The 13,512-nt window shown below is 37.2% G+C and overlaps 1 protein-coding gene across 2 annotated transcripts in view; it reads right to left on the reverse strand.

Moving 5' to 3' along the window:
* Positions 1–646: 646 nt before the first annotated feature.
* Positions 647–13,512, reverse strand: part of NIPAL2 (NIPA like domain containing 2) — a 32,873-nt gene continuing 20,007 nt past the window's right edge. For both annotated transcript variants that reach the window (XM_039328864.1, XM_039328863.1), the window contains 5 exons: positions 11,959–12,094; positions 7,186–7,274; positions 2,733–2,796; positions 1,105–1,199; positions 647–769 (listed from right to left, as the gene is read on the reverse strand). In XM_039328864.1, coding sequence (XP_039184798.1) covers positions 669–769; positions 1,105–1,199; positions 2,733–2,796; positions 7,186–7,274; positions 11,959–12,094 — 485 coding nt within the window. In that variant the 3' untranslated portion in view covers positions 647–668. The remainder of the gene's footprint in view (positions 770–1,104; positions 1,200–2,732; positions 2,797–7,185; positions 7,275–11,958; positions 12,095–13,512) is intronic.

Raw genomic sequence — 13,512 nt, forward strand, 5'->3', positions numbered from 1 at the left:
GCACATAACTGGAACAAAAATCACTACCAGGAGGAGCTGCAAATAGTTTTGCAAATTGCATGATACAGTTAAATAATGTAGCATGCAAAAAAGGGTGCTGAAAGTCTTTCTTCTAAATACTAAATTCTAAATAAGGCAGAGTTCCCCGACCTTGGCCACTTGAAGATATGTGGACTTCAACTGGCTGGAGAATTCTGGGAGTTGAAGTCCACACACCTTCAAGTGGCCAAAGTTAGGGAACACTTCTGTAAAGTAAACAAGAGCAGCACAAACATGTATTCTTGCCAACATAAGCTCAGGCGTGATTTTGACTTACTCTTTTCCCATTATTTTCATGAAATGGCAGTCCACAAGACCTTTAGCACAATTCTACCGACTAGAAGCCCTGTGGTACATCTATCTAAGCCCAAGAATTGCAAACAATAAGGAATAATAGCACAATTAATGGCCTAAAGGGATACACCCAACTCAAGTTTAACGGGCTTCTCGCTGGTCTTCAAGCACCATTGCTAGCTTGCACTGCAGTATATTTATGATAGTCAAGGGGTTCTGGAAGATTATGAAAAAACTCCAGGAGCTGTGAGGATCTGATATATAATTAGCAGGAGAAAGAAGTGTAGTAAATGCAAAACACATAAATGGAAGATTTTTTTTTAAAAAAAGTCTTTTTATTCTTTGGTTGGACTATTGAGAGAGATACTTTCTTCATATAAAGAACCATAGGATGGGCTATTTGAATGTGGCTGTATTGTGCTGCTCTTCTTCTTCCCTACGGGATTAAAATAACAATAAAAATGCTTGGAGCAAATACAATAAATCAAATCCAACATGTTTAATTATATTCCTTCTAAAAAGCTTCTCGCTACAGGCTTCACTTTGTTTTGCTGTAATAGACTATGGCAACGGGATGGAAATAATTCAAGATTTTGTTTTAAAAAAGTGTATTGGCAATAGGAAAAGAAATTAAGTGCAAAGTAATTTTTATTAAAGATGATTTGAAGAGGTATCTGATGTGGTTTTTCTCTTCAGCCATCCCGCTAATGGTTGTTTTTCAGCTGTGCGAATAGAAATGACAGACAAAATATTTCCAGACTCTTGACTTACCAGGAATGTGTCCACAGTCTATATAAAATGTTGTCAAATGTTCCTTGCTTCTGTTCTGGGTTATTATAGAAACGCCAATAAATGTCAGAGAACACCTGCAGAAGAGTTGTCAAACTTGTGACTTTCATGCTACAACCACCGGCTGTCTTCCAGATGTTTTGGTCTACATCTCCAAAAAGTCTATTGGCCATGCTGGCTGGGAGAGATCGGACATGAAGCTCCAAACCAGTGGAGCTTATTGAGGGCTTCTCTCTGTTGCTGAAAAATTTGGAAGCCAAGTTTATCTAGACCATGTAGATAAAGCTAATATTACCTCAGGAAGCCTTTGAATAATGATGGGTTGAATGCAATTAATTTATAATACATCTCAAGTCATACCTATTAGACTTCTCATACCACCAAAAAACGGTAAGGTTGTTTTGTTTAACTGAAGTATACTTGCTGTTGCTGGTAAGCTCAAAAGAGCCTTGAACCTTCTTATCTCAAAGATGCACTTTTAAAAAGTGAACTACGGTAGTCCTTGATTTATGACCAATAACTTAGCAACTGTTCAGTTACAACAAACCTTCTCAGAGCTACTTGTGATAATGTTTTGAAGTTCTGACAACTGTCCCATCATGAACATGTGATCACATTTTGGGTGCTTGGCAACCAGCCTGCATTTACAGCATCTGTAATGTCCTGCAGTCATGTGACCACATTTTTTGCTGGGAACTGGGATTTGCTTCTGGTTTCCCCCCCCAAAAAAACACCCCTCAGATATAATAAGTTTGCTTCAAGACCATGGCATTCACTTGACCACCACAAAAAAGATCACAACACTGGGTGCAGTTACGTGGCAATCTGCTTAACAACCATGAAGACTTACTACCATAATTCTGGGCTCAATTATAGTCATAAATCGAGGACTACCTGCAATTGGTTGAGCTGCTAATAACTACTGGAGTTTCACCTCTGAGGAACACTGGATGATGTAAGAAGCTGCTCAGAGGTGGAAATGTTGTTTTTAATAGCTTTTATGTGATTTTTGGTTTTATTTACTATGTTTTTTAAAAAAACTATAATTGCTGAATTGTTCTGGATTTGAGAAACATACTTTGCTGGATATTATTTTTCAGCCCCTGCCCTTTGCAGTGAAATAAGTAACTACAAGGGGCAAGTAGCCAGAGTTCCTTTTGAGAAAATCTTCTGGAATGAAGCCTTCCTAGTTCTACAGCAATATCTTTAGGAATGCTAAGCTTAAAAAGTATTCATCCTCATAGTTCAATAATTTGTTTTTGCTTTATGTGTCGGTATTAGTGGTTTTAATATATTTTATTTTCATTTATCTTTCCTGTGTTATTTATTAATGTATCCTAAATTGTTTGTAATGCTTAGCCTGCCTTGTTTAATTGATGGATGAAAACTCCCATTCACACATGGATTTAAAACTGAATAAAATAAAACCAACATGTGATCCTTATTAAAGCTATCCTCTAGCGTGAGAAGCTGTAGTCAGACAGGCAATCCCAGATTACCCTCTGTAACTATAGACTGACTTGAGCCATTATGTGGAATTTGTTGCATCTTTGTTCTTCCTCTTACCATAGTTAAGAACTTGAGTGTAATTTTGGAAGTAAATTACTTACCCAAACAGAGACATAAAACCACTCAGGAAGCCTGCACCTTGGAATTCATGATAAAACATGGCTCCTTGGATCAAGACAAAATCCAAAACAACATTGCTTGAATGCAATCAGTTACATTTGAAAGCAATGACATTTCTTCTAGCCTTAATCAACAAAACAAATCTCTCTCTCTTCTATCCATCTGTCTGCCTGTCTGTCCATCTGTCTATCACCATCAGTTATGATGGTGATGAAAAAATAACTTTGCAAAGAATGCACACTTTTACAACTTTTGCAGTGCCCCTGTCACATGTCTGTCATTCTACAATCGGTTAGCAACCACTGTTCTGTGCCTGACCCATTTTTATTTCCTTTCAAGCTATCTCTTCCTGAGTTAGTAGTAGTAAAGTAAAGTTGGAAGGGACCTTGGAGGTCATCTAGTCCAACCCCCTGCTCGGGCAGGAAACTTCTCTCCACAGAATTGCAGGTCTCTAAAAAGTGCTAACTGCGAGTTAAGCTCTGTCATCTGATTAGAACTCTGTGGTGGACTGTGCTGCTACCTGACACTGACTAGACCCTAATCAGTTTCAGAATAAATGGTTTATTTTGGTTCCTAAGCAAATGGCACACATGAATACATTGCTTTTGATATGCATTCCCCACTGTGTCACTTCTTACTCTCTTATAATCCATTCTTATCCAATTAATGTAAATACAAACATCAATTCCCTTCTTGATAATTATCCCAGCATCTAGGTGAACATTCCCAAAGGGGGGGGGGGAAGTCCATAAAGACTATAAGATTTGCCATTTTACTCAGTTTCTCCGTTAGCTGAGATCCAGAAACTTTCTTCTTAATCAACTGTTTGGAATTGTATCCTTTGGATGTAAAACAAAGGCTGAAGCAAAATCATAAACATAAAGCTGTGGTCATGTCATTTTTATTTAACAACCATTTTGCTTAAGGACTCTGTTGCCAGTCCCAATTGTGATCACTAAATGAGAACTACCCGTATCTCTTTCAGATCCCAAAAGGCAGGGGTGTCAAACTGGCGGCCTGCAGGCCGGATGTGTCAGGTGCAGGCCACGCCCACCCCAGCTCCGCAAAGGCAAAAAATGTCCCGATACATCACAATATGTCATGTGATGCGATTGAGTTTGACACCTGTGCCCAAAGATATTTTCTATTACTACTATACTTCTTTATTCATGTAGCAAATGTGTTAACTTTCCTATCCAGCTGGAAATAAAAATTATGGGAATATCATCTGGAGAATGGTGTTTTCTACCATAGAAGAGGTAGTAGCAAGAATGCCCAGCTCAAAAATTTTCACAGCACGTGAAGAATACACATCATCTTCTATAATGGGTATTCAGAATAAGTTTAAGGAATAGACGAAAGAGCCAAAAAAAAAAAAAAAAAAAAGACAACAGTCACATAAAAGAAAATTGAGTCTGAGCAAGAAATGTAATTTGAAAAAAAATATTTTAGACTGACCCTAGTTCTCCATTTTGGCTAATGCAGGACACAAATTGAACAATACAGATTAGGTCATAAAAATCTATCACTGTGTACTATCACAATTAGTAAACTGTATCACACAATTGGTAAAACTATCATTTTAAATATTAGTCAAAAGCACAAACTTATTTTTTACAGATCTGTAACTACTGAAATAAGTTAAATACAGTTAAAAAAACAAAATAACAAGAAAGAGTTTCAAATATGCCAGAAACTCCCAAGGGCTCTTATTCATTAGAGCCACACTTGGCAATCATCTAACTTCCTCCCCTACCAAAACAAGATGGCAGCAAAGGAGTTAGATCTAGATCTCTGGACCAAATCATTAAGAACTTCCAACTGATGAATCAATCATTCACACTTTACTCAAGTAGAATGTACACAGAATGCTGTATATTTAAAAAAATTCCCATACAATAGCATTTTGAACTGATTTTAAAAATATGAAATAGACAATAAATTTAATAAACTGATTTTTTTTAAAAAAAGACAAAATTAAAAGAAACTTTCTCAGCCAGAGGAATAAGTTTTATCCTAAAATCAAAAGTCAAATTCAACAAATTAAAAAGTTTTAATTGCTATGATACATTTTCTGCTGATTACACAAATCAGGAACTTCCTAATGAGTGTATAATCATACAATTTCTCTGCCTTGTTCACAGATTACTTGATACTTGACACCCCATTTAAAATCATTTGACATTCTGCCTCAATTTGGTAATGCAGTACCAATGCTAAATTTCAGATGACCAGTATGAATGCAGATGGAAGAATGCCCGAGCCAACTATGGTTAAGTGAGAACACATGTCTGCTTTTGTGACTTATGGTTTTTTTTTGGGGGGGGGCTGTTTATCAGTAGCATCCCTTAAGTAGGGCGTCAAAAAAAATATGGTCACAGCAGGGTGTCCTTGCTTTTGTGGCCACAAGGGACCTCTGGGTTTTATTCTCCGTGCCCCCACCCGCAATGCCACCATGCTACTGCTATTTACAAGGGACCAATAGTTGCATGTAGCTAGCAAGAACACATGGAGCAAACTGGAAGACTCTCCAAGTGTTAGCTCTTCTGCGGAAGACATCTTGTGTCAGCCATTCCTTGACAGTAATGATAACAGTTTCCCAATAACAAATATGGCATGCATACACTATAGGTAAATTGCTTTTTAAATTTTTTTAATGGCACTTTATGCAAGTCAAATTCAGTGTGAATAAGGATATTTAGGAGTTGGCCCAGAAGCACACAGAATCAAATTCTCCATTTGGTTACATCATTACAGCTGTTTGGGGTAAATCTTTCCTCTGGATCAAATAACAGAGACCAATTTTAACCCAGCTGCTGAATCAATCTGTATTTTCAAACTTTGTGAGCTCCAAATATGTAATCCATATAAAATAATGGAATTCCTGAATGGAACTATTTTGAACAAACCAATGACTGAACAAACCCCGGTGTGTGTTAAAGTGATCATAAAATTTAGTGTAAGAATAACTTTTTGGCTCACTGAAAATATAGTATATTGGTCCCATTTTGCTCGCTTCTGTCTTACCTCAGCACACAGTGCTTGGGAACTAGAGTCTCTTTTCAATCATATCCACTTCACATCACTCAGGGTAAATGTAAGTAACTTAAAATGACCTTGGATTAATTCTATTTTTTTCACCTTGGCCTTACAAGTATAGCATGTTGAAACAGAATAGGATTGCTTCAGTACATGGTTGGCTGGCAACTGCTTTAGTGCTGAAATTACTTCAGCAGTTATGGGAATGGGAGACTGCAATGTGTATTAGAAAAAAATCCATTGTGACTCAATGCAAATTCTTGTAATAAACCAATAAAGCAACACAGAAGGAGATAATGGGTGCTAAGAAAATTTGTGCCCTATGAATCAATTGTCTTATTCAAAATGGATCTTCAGACATTAGACACGTTCCAGAAATATGTCTTAAGGCAGAGCTCCCCAACCTTTTGAGCACCAGGGACCGGTTCCATGGAGAGAGGTTTTTCTGCGAACCGGAGGGGGTGTGGTTTCATGTACTGCCTGCATCCTGTGGATGGGACTTTGCTTGTTTGTGCGGCCCAGTTTCTGGAATGCTGCGGCCTGGTGCCGGTCCACAGACCAGGGGTTGGGGTCCCCTATCTTAAGGCATCAAAAATGACAGAGATAAGCATAGTCTTTAATGGATGATAATGATGATGATGATAATGATGAGTGGAATTTAAGAAATGCTTATGTTTGATTGCACACATCCACAAGGAAAATTGTTTATCATTAAGATAGGTGGTAAAGAGATCGAGATCTCAGGTCTTTGTGGGAACCCTAGCCATGAACACCGTGACAATGCACAAGGGGACATACTGGAGCATCCCCTTGCAAAACTTACTTTTATTTTTACCTGCCTGGGTTCTCTATTGAAACAAGCCATCCTTAGCTAGCCTAGGGATAGTGATGAAGATAATTTTTATGTCTAGTGCAACAGTACCCCCAGTGTCCTAATTAGATATCAGCCAATCACTTTGGGCAAAACCTTATGGTAAGTAAGAGCCCATCATCTTTTGTAACATGAGGTTTTCCATCTTCCCTTATTACTTTTTTTAAAAAAATTACTATTCATTAATTTGCTTTCATCATAGTTAATGGGCAACCCTGGAATTTGTGCCTGCTTTCATCAATTCTGTGCCTCTGCTTTCCACTGCTTGGACAAGCTTCTCCAACTTTTGCCCTTGATATTAATTGGTTTATAGCTTCTATTCCCACTAAGCAATAGATATGATGCTTAGGAATCTAGGAGATATAATCCCAAAGTATCTGGAGGACTTGAGATTGTGGGAAAGGATGCTATATCGGATTCCATGATTTCAGAAAACCCAAGCACAAGGAGTCTCCCCTCTTAGTCCCACATTTGGTGGAGAAGGGGGGGGGGAAGATTGATGCTTTTAACTGATCAGCACCTACCTGCAAGGACAGAACTAAGAGTAGAGAGCACATAGTTCAGTGGGATGACTTCTGCTGAACCGTAGATCTCCATTGCTTGATTCAAGAACCTGTAAGAAGAATGTCAATGTAACATAAATACGAATTTAAAGCCCAAGATATAATTCCTACATTTTTAGGAATTTCAACACTTCTTCCCTAGCAAAAACATTATATTTGAAATAAACTCATCCTGTACTACACATATTTAATTAAAAACAATAACAACATGGCAGATGACAGTGAGTTTTGCCTCATTTTACAATCTTTCTTGCCATAGTTGTTAAGTGAATCACTGCAGTTATTAAGTTAGTAACACAGTTATTAAATGAATCTGGCTTTGCTTGTCAGAAGGTTGCAAAAGGGGATCATATGACTCCAGGATATTGCAACTGTCATAAATACATGCCATCATTTATAGATTTAAAATAAGAAAACAGTGAAAAGATCAAGTGCAGAAGTTGGACATCTTTCCAGCTGATTCTGTTCCACTATACACAAAGTCATTAATAAGGCCCAAAGAGATTGACTTGACAGACTTACAGCTGACCCAGAGCAGACAATTCCCTAGATCAACATATTTTGAAGCTTCTAACCTCTTTGACTATGGTTATTTTTCTATCTATTTAAAAGTTACAGGGTCTTCCAAGCAGCTGTTTGCATATTTGAAAATAAAGATAATTCACTCTTACAAAGCATGGGAAGGCTGTTAAAAAAAATCTCTAAATGTTTCCAGCTAGCAATTTCAACTGTGAGAAACAAAGTTACTCTACATGAAATAGTTGATGTCAAAGCAAGATCTGGAAGAAAACATTTGCTACCACTGCCTGAAAATGGGTCAGATCTACAAAACAACTCACAGATCACTGCAAATGACTTGCTGATCCTAAAAAAGCTGCTCACCACACAATATTGCTTTTAAAATTACCTGTATTGACTTGCAAAAGGAAACTTTTCCTCCAACCTCATCACAAAAGAAAAGTGTAATAAGCATTAAATATTTTGGAAGAAAGGGCTTTGGGCTGATGAAACAAACACTGAAATGTTCAGCCACAACTATACAAGATAAATTTGGAAAAAAACAAGGAGATGAAATTGAAGGGGGAAAAAAAACCCTTAACAGCAGTTAACTTTGAGGATGGTTCCATTTATGCTTTGGAATCAGTGGCACAGGCAATATTGTGCAGATGGAGGGAAAAAGGGATAAAACTAAATATTAACATATCCTAGAAGCTAAGATATCCTCAGTGAAGAAATTGAGCTGGAATGAAATTGGACACTGCAGTAAGAGAAATCAATCATGAAGCATTTAGTTACAAGAAAGGATAACATTTTGGAATGGTCTTCACAGTCCTTAGATCTGAATATTACTGAATATCTGTAAAGAAACTTCAGAACATTTAGAGCTTGCTGACAGAGTAAAAATATTTCTGAGATAGAAGGACTCTGCAAGAAAGAGTGAGAAAACATCTGAAAAATAGGATAGATTATTATCTATCGAATAACTAAAAAGCATTCTTACCTACTTACAGAAAACACATTAAAGCTGTTATTTCTGCCAAAGGTATTACAAAGTCCAGACCTCAAAGGTGTTCAATTCTCTGCATCATATTCACTGTTTTTGTTGTTTTTAATCTATACTCCACTACACACTTATGCTATATATTAAAATTTGCAGTAACCTTGTGTAACGTGTAAAGGTTGGGTCACCTTATCACATAAGGTTTCATTGAGAAATACAATTTGACATGGGAAGATTGGCTAAACCTTTGCATGCCACTGTACATTATATTCTAATTTTATTAGAGTCAATGTTTATTAGATATTTAAAGACAATGAAACATAGGATATTTCATTTTATAAGCAATGGCACCTCTTTTCTGACCACCAGGCATTTCAATTTTTAGGCTTCTGAGTTGTTAAAATACTATACATTAAAACTGGTGGAAATCTACCACTGTATGTCTGAAGAAAATTTCATCATAATTTGAATGCAAAAGTCTTCATCCTGCAGAAGACAGTGTGCCATGGATTGATATGATATACCAAAATAGCCTTTTGATATCATGTTAAAGTCCAGTTTCTAATCTGTTTTAACCATTAGGAATTATTGTGGCTTTTTAGCAATAATGGAGCAGTTCTCCATGGATCCAAAATATTTTTTAAAACCTGCATATTTATGGAATAGTCAAGATTTCAAAGTCATTGCAAATTCCTCTGATTTTAGATATTTGTTCTAATATCAGTCTGAGAAAATCCAACACAAATGTGTGAAGATGTTGCAAAAAGCAAAAACAGATGGTCCACCAAAATAAGCCTTGCATCAAGTTTTTTCTGCAAGCTATTTTTTGTAATTTCCAGATTTGCAAGATTCTGTTAATGCAACCTTACAATAAAGTAGAACTAGTTCTTCTGAATGTACTTCTTGTCTGGACTACCGCTCAAAGTTGACAGAAGGGCACCAGATTGGGGAAGGCTGACTTCTTTGACCATATCTAATTCCCTTCTAAAATAGTCTGAGCTAATTGACCCACACTTTTATATCTTAGGGCAATTAAAGATTCACATCTTTATTTCAGTCCTAAATTTCCTCCCTGGCAGTTTCATCAAATGATCCTGAGTTCTAGTATTTATGAAGAATAAAAACCTGATCTAAATTTTACATACTTATAGGAATTCATAATCTACATTTATATCTTCCCTTCATTTACCTCTTTGAAAGCCTCACAATTTATCTTTTTATGTAGGGAAGACTCAACTTAAATAGGTTCTCCTCACAATCTAAAGATAAGCACCTATGTCACTCCATTTTATCCATCTGTCAGAGGGTGCTCCAGATAGCAGACTTTGCACACAGAAGGACCCAAGCTCAGTCTTTAGCAAGACCCATTAATAAGACTAAGTGATGGAGAAATTAGCTATATAAATAAGGAGTGACAATCTTCAGGTACCTAGTGAGCTTCATAGCAGAGGGAAGTATGGATCTGGGCCTTGAAACACATTAATAATTATTTCTTCTCTGATCACCAAGTTCTGTTTAAACACTCCTACCTCTAGGTCAGGGGTAGGCAACCCAAAACACTCAAAGAGCCACTTGGACCCGTTTCCCACCGAAAACAAAACACCGGGAGCCGCAAAACCCTTTTGATATTTAAAATGAAGATAACACTGCATATATCCTTTTTTACCTTTATTATAGGTATGTGTGTGTGTGTCTGTGTGTGTGTGTATGTGTTTATGTATATAAATATACATACACACAGGTAAAAAAGGATATATGCAGTGTTATCTTCATTTTAGATGTCAAAAGGGTCTCTCTCTCTCTCTCTCTCTCTCTCTCTCTCCCTCCCTCTCTTTCTATCTGCCCTTGGTCTGCCAGTCCTCTTCCCCCATTCTCTTTCTTTCTCTCTCTCTCTTTCCTCTCTCTCTCTCTCTCCCTCCCTCTTTCTCTCCCCTATCTGCTGCTCACCTGGCAAGCTGGCTTCAAGCTGTTCTCCAACAAGCTCAGGGGTAGGCAACCTCGGCTCTTTTATGACTCATGGACTTCAACTCCCAGAACTCCTGAGTCAGCATAGATGGGCTAGCTAGCTCTCTCCTGCCCGTCCTGCTTTCTGCTTCCTGCAGAGACACAGCAAAGGGAGGAGCTCTGCCCAATAAGCTTTTCAGGTCCTCAGAGAACACTGTGAGTGCACTTTCTTTTACATACACACACACACGCGCGCGCGCACACACATACAGACAGAGAAAGAAGCAGGGAATCGCAATTGCCTCTCTCTGTCTCTCTCTGCAAATGGCAGAGGAGGCTGGGAGCCACAGGGGAAGGCTTGAAGAGCCGCATGCGGCTCCGGAGCCGCAGGTTGCCGACCTTTGCTCTGGGTGAACACAACTGATGGGAATAAATTTAAGGTTTATTGTTCTTGATTAGAATGGATATGACTGTTTTCTCTAGCCTTATGCCATTGCCAACTTCACTGGAGGACATGGGATCAGAAGTCCAATACATCGGATGAATATTAGGTTGGAGAAAGAGCCAGACATAGAAATGATATAACTATTTGCTAAGATATATCTATTTCTGTCCTATATAACATCTAATTCAGCTTTAAGAATTAGTATGCTTTCTTGCCATCATCAGGGTGGAGTTTAATCTAGGAAAAAATGAGGAATAATCCAGAGCAGCCTTGTCTAGCTAAAGTCTTCTAGAAGTGTTGGAATCATTAGTCCCAGAATTCCCAACCAGCAATCTTACCCAACTGAAGTGAAGTAAGTTAGGAAAAGTTTGAAAACTCCGTGTGTTAGAAAATGGATTTAACATTCCCAATCCACATTTAGTAAACAAACTTTGTTGACAACGGAGAGCTGTTTCTCGACAGGAAAGTAAGGAACAAACTTGCAAATACCAAGCAGAGAGGGAGGAAAGAGATTAAAGTGAACAGAAAGGTGAGTGTTAATGAATGACCATAGAGCTAAAAGCTACCTTGTTGATTCAACGAAGTGGTAAAAAGCCATAAGATGTAGCTGGCTTGAAGTCCATGGGAAACATAAAAGTATGTTCAAGAAAACCTGCCTGTTTAGTTAACAGCAAGATAAAGCATGAGTCAGAAAACAAAACTAGAAGAGAAACTCATAAATGCTTTTGTGTCCAGGTTTGGCAGGACTTGACTGTTCTTTTAAGTTACAATTTAAGCATTAAAAGAAAACAGAAAAGTGGAGAAAACGGTACTGTATATTAATATAAATTTTCTAAAAACTTACTTGACTTGAAATATACACGTTGACGTCATTAGAATGAGCATAAGATAGAAAATAGGGTAGGTTAGCTGCATGTTTCCTGTCACAGAAAATGTCAACATGGTTGCCACTGCTTTCACTGAAATGATGGTCAGAGATGCTGAAGAAAAATAAAAAGAAGCCTGTTAAATATTAGTAAACATAATTTTATCAACCAATTATGAGAAATTGGTAAGTATGCTTATATAGTTCCAAAACATAATAACTACTACCAATGGCCTTCTACTGAAAAATTTTAAGAATTGACAACATGGAGATGGTAGTTAATTATTTATGAGCAGCCTCTTTTATCTAAGGTAGAAGAAAACTTATTATAGGGTTGCAGTAAAATTAATATGTAGAACTCCAATAGATATTGCCAATTTTGAGAAGTGGGTCAATTGAACTTATAAAAAGCATCGGGTTGATACACTCTGATTACAGTGTCTGGATCAATAAATCTTTGGATTTTGTATCTATCGAATAAATAGGTTTTCTTTGTATGATCAGCATATCAACACCAGTCTTTCTTTTTCATCTAATTCCACCTCATTCGTCTAAATAATATAATTCATCTAATCACACCACTGAATTCATTTGAAGAACAAAATGATTTTTTGTCAGGACACATAAAAGAAAACATAATCTTGTTCATTCCTAATTCTCTGCTTGTGGTGACAAACTTATCCAGCCTTCCCACAGCCATAAATTGCACCACTAATATATGCAATATGTGCCTCTTTGTTAAGCCTACTTAGATATTAACTGAAAAATGGTATTTTTCCATAATACAGTACAACCGTTCTATGTGTGTATATAATTTGTGGTTGCGCTTTTATTCACAGGGGCAATTTCAGATGTTTGGCACTGTTCTGCAACTCCTTTGTCCAACATGAGAACCAAGGTAAAATAACAGAGGGTAGACCTCAGCAAGTTAAAATGTTGGCATGTGGCTTTGTGGAACCAGAGAGTCAACTGATGTAATTTTTTCCCAATAAAACTTGCCGCTTCCATTCTGCTTGCTGACAGATATATTGCTAGAAGTGAAGATATTAAAAATGATGGTATTATCAGAGATGATGAGAACATTTCCACTGTTATCAGGCCTAGGGAGCCCCTAAAAGCATCAATTATTTAAATGCAGCAATTATTTTTTTTAATTAATATAGAACCAAAATAGGATGAATTGGGTTGTGCGCTCTTGAGAACAACTTTACTTAGCTACAATGGCAGCAGTTGGAAAAAAAGATTATTATCAATTTGAAAGCAAAAAACACAGAATTCGCCCTATTTTGCTTCTTGACTCTAACCATATGAATCCCAGATTAAGCGTGAAGCAAGGTGCTGTGCGATGAGTCATTTTGCAGAACTGCATTGCTCAAACCATCTATAGATTGATCCAACTTCTTTTCTAGTTTCATTCTAGGAAAAATATTTTTTTTTTCATGCCTATGTAGTACAGACTTACAGACCTTATTAAGGCAAGTGGGTCAGCTCCAAAAAGCATTCTGATTTTCTCCCATTCTCCTTACCCATGCA

The sequence above is a fragment of the Crotalus tigris genome, unplaced genomic scaffold (genome assembly GCF_016545835.1).
Source record: "Crotalus tigris isolate CLP2741 ecotype Arizona unplaced genomic scaffold, ASM1654583v1 scf7180000024384.25900115:4084858, whole genome shotgun sequence".
Lineage (NCBI taxonomy): Eukaryota > Metazoa > Chordata > Lepidosauria > Squamata > Viperidae > Crotalus > Crotalus tigris.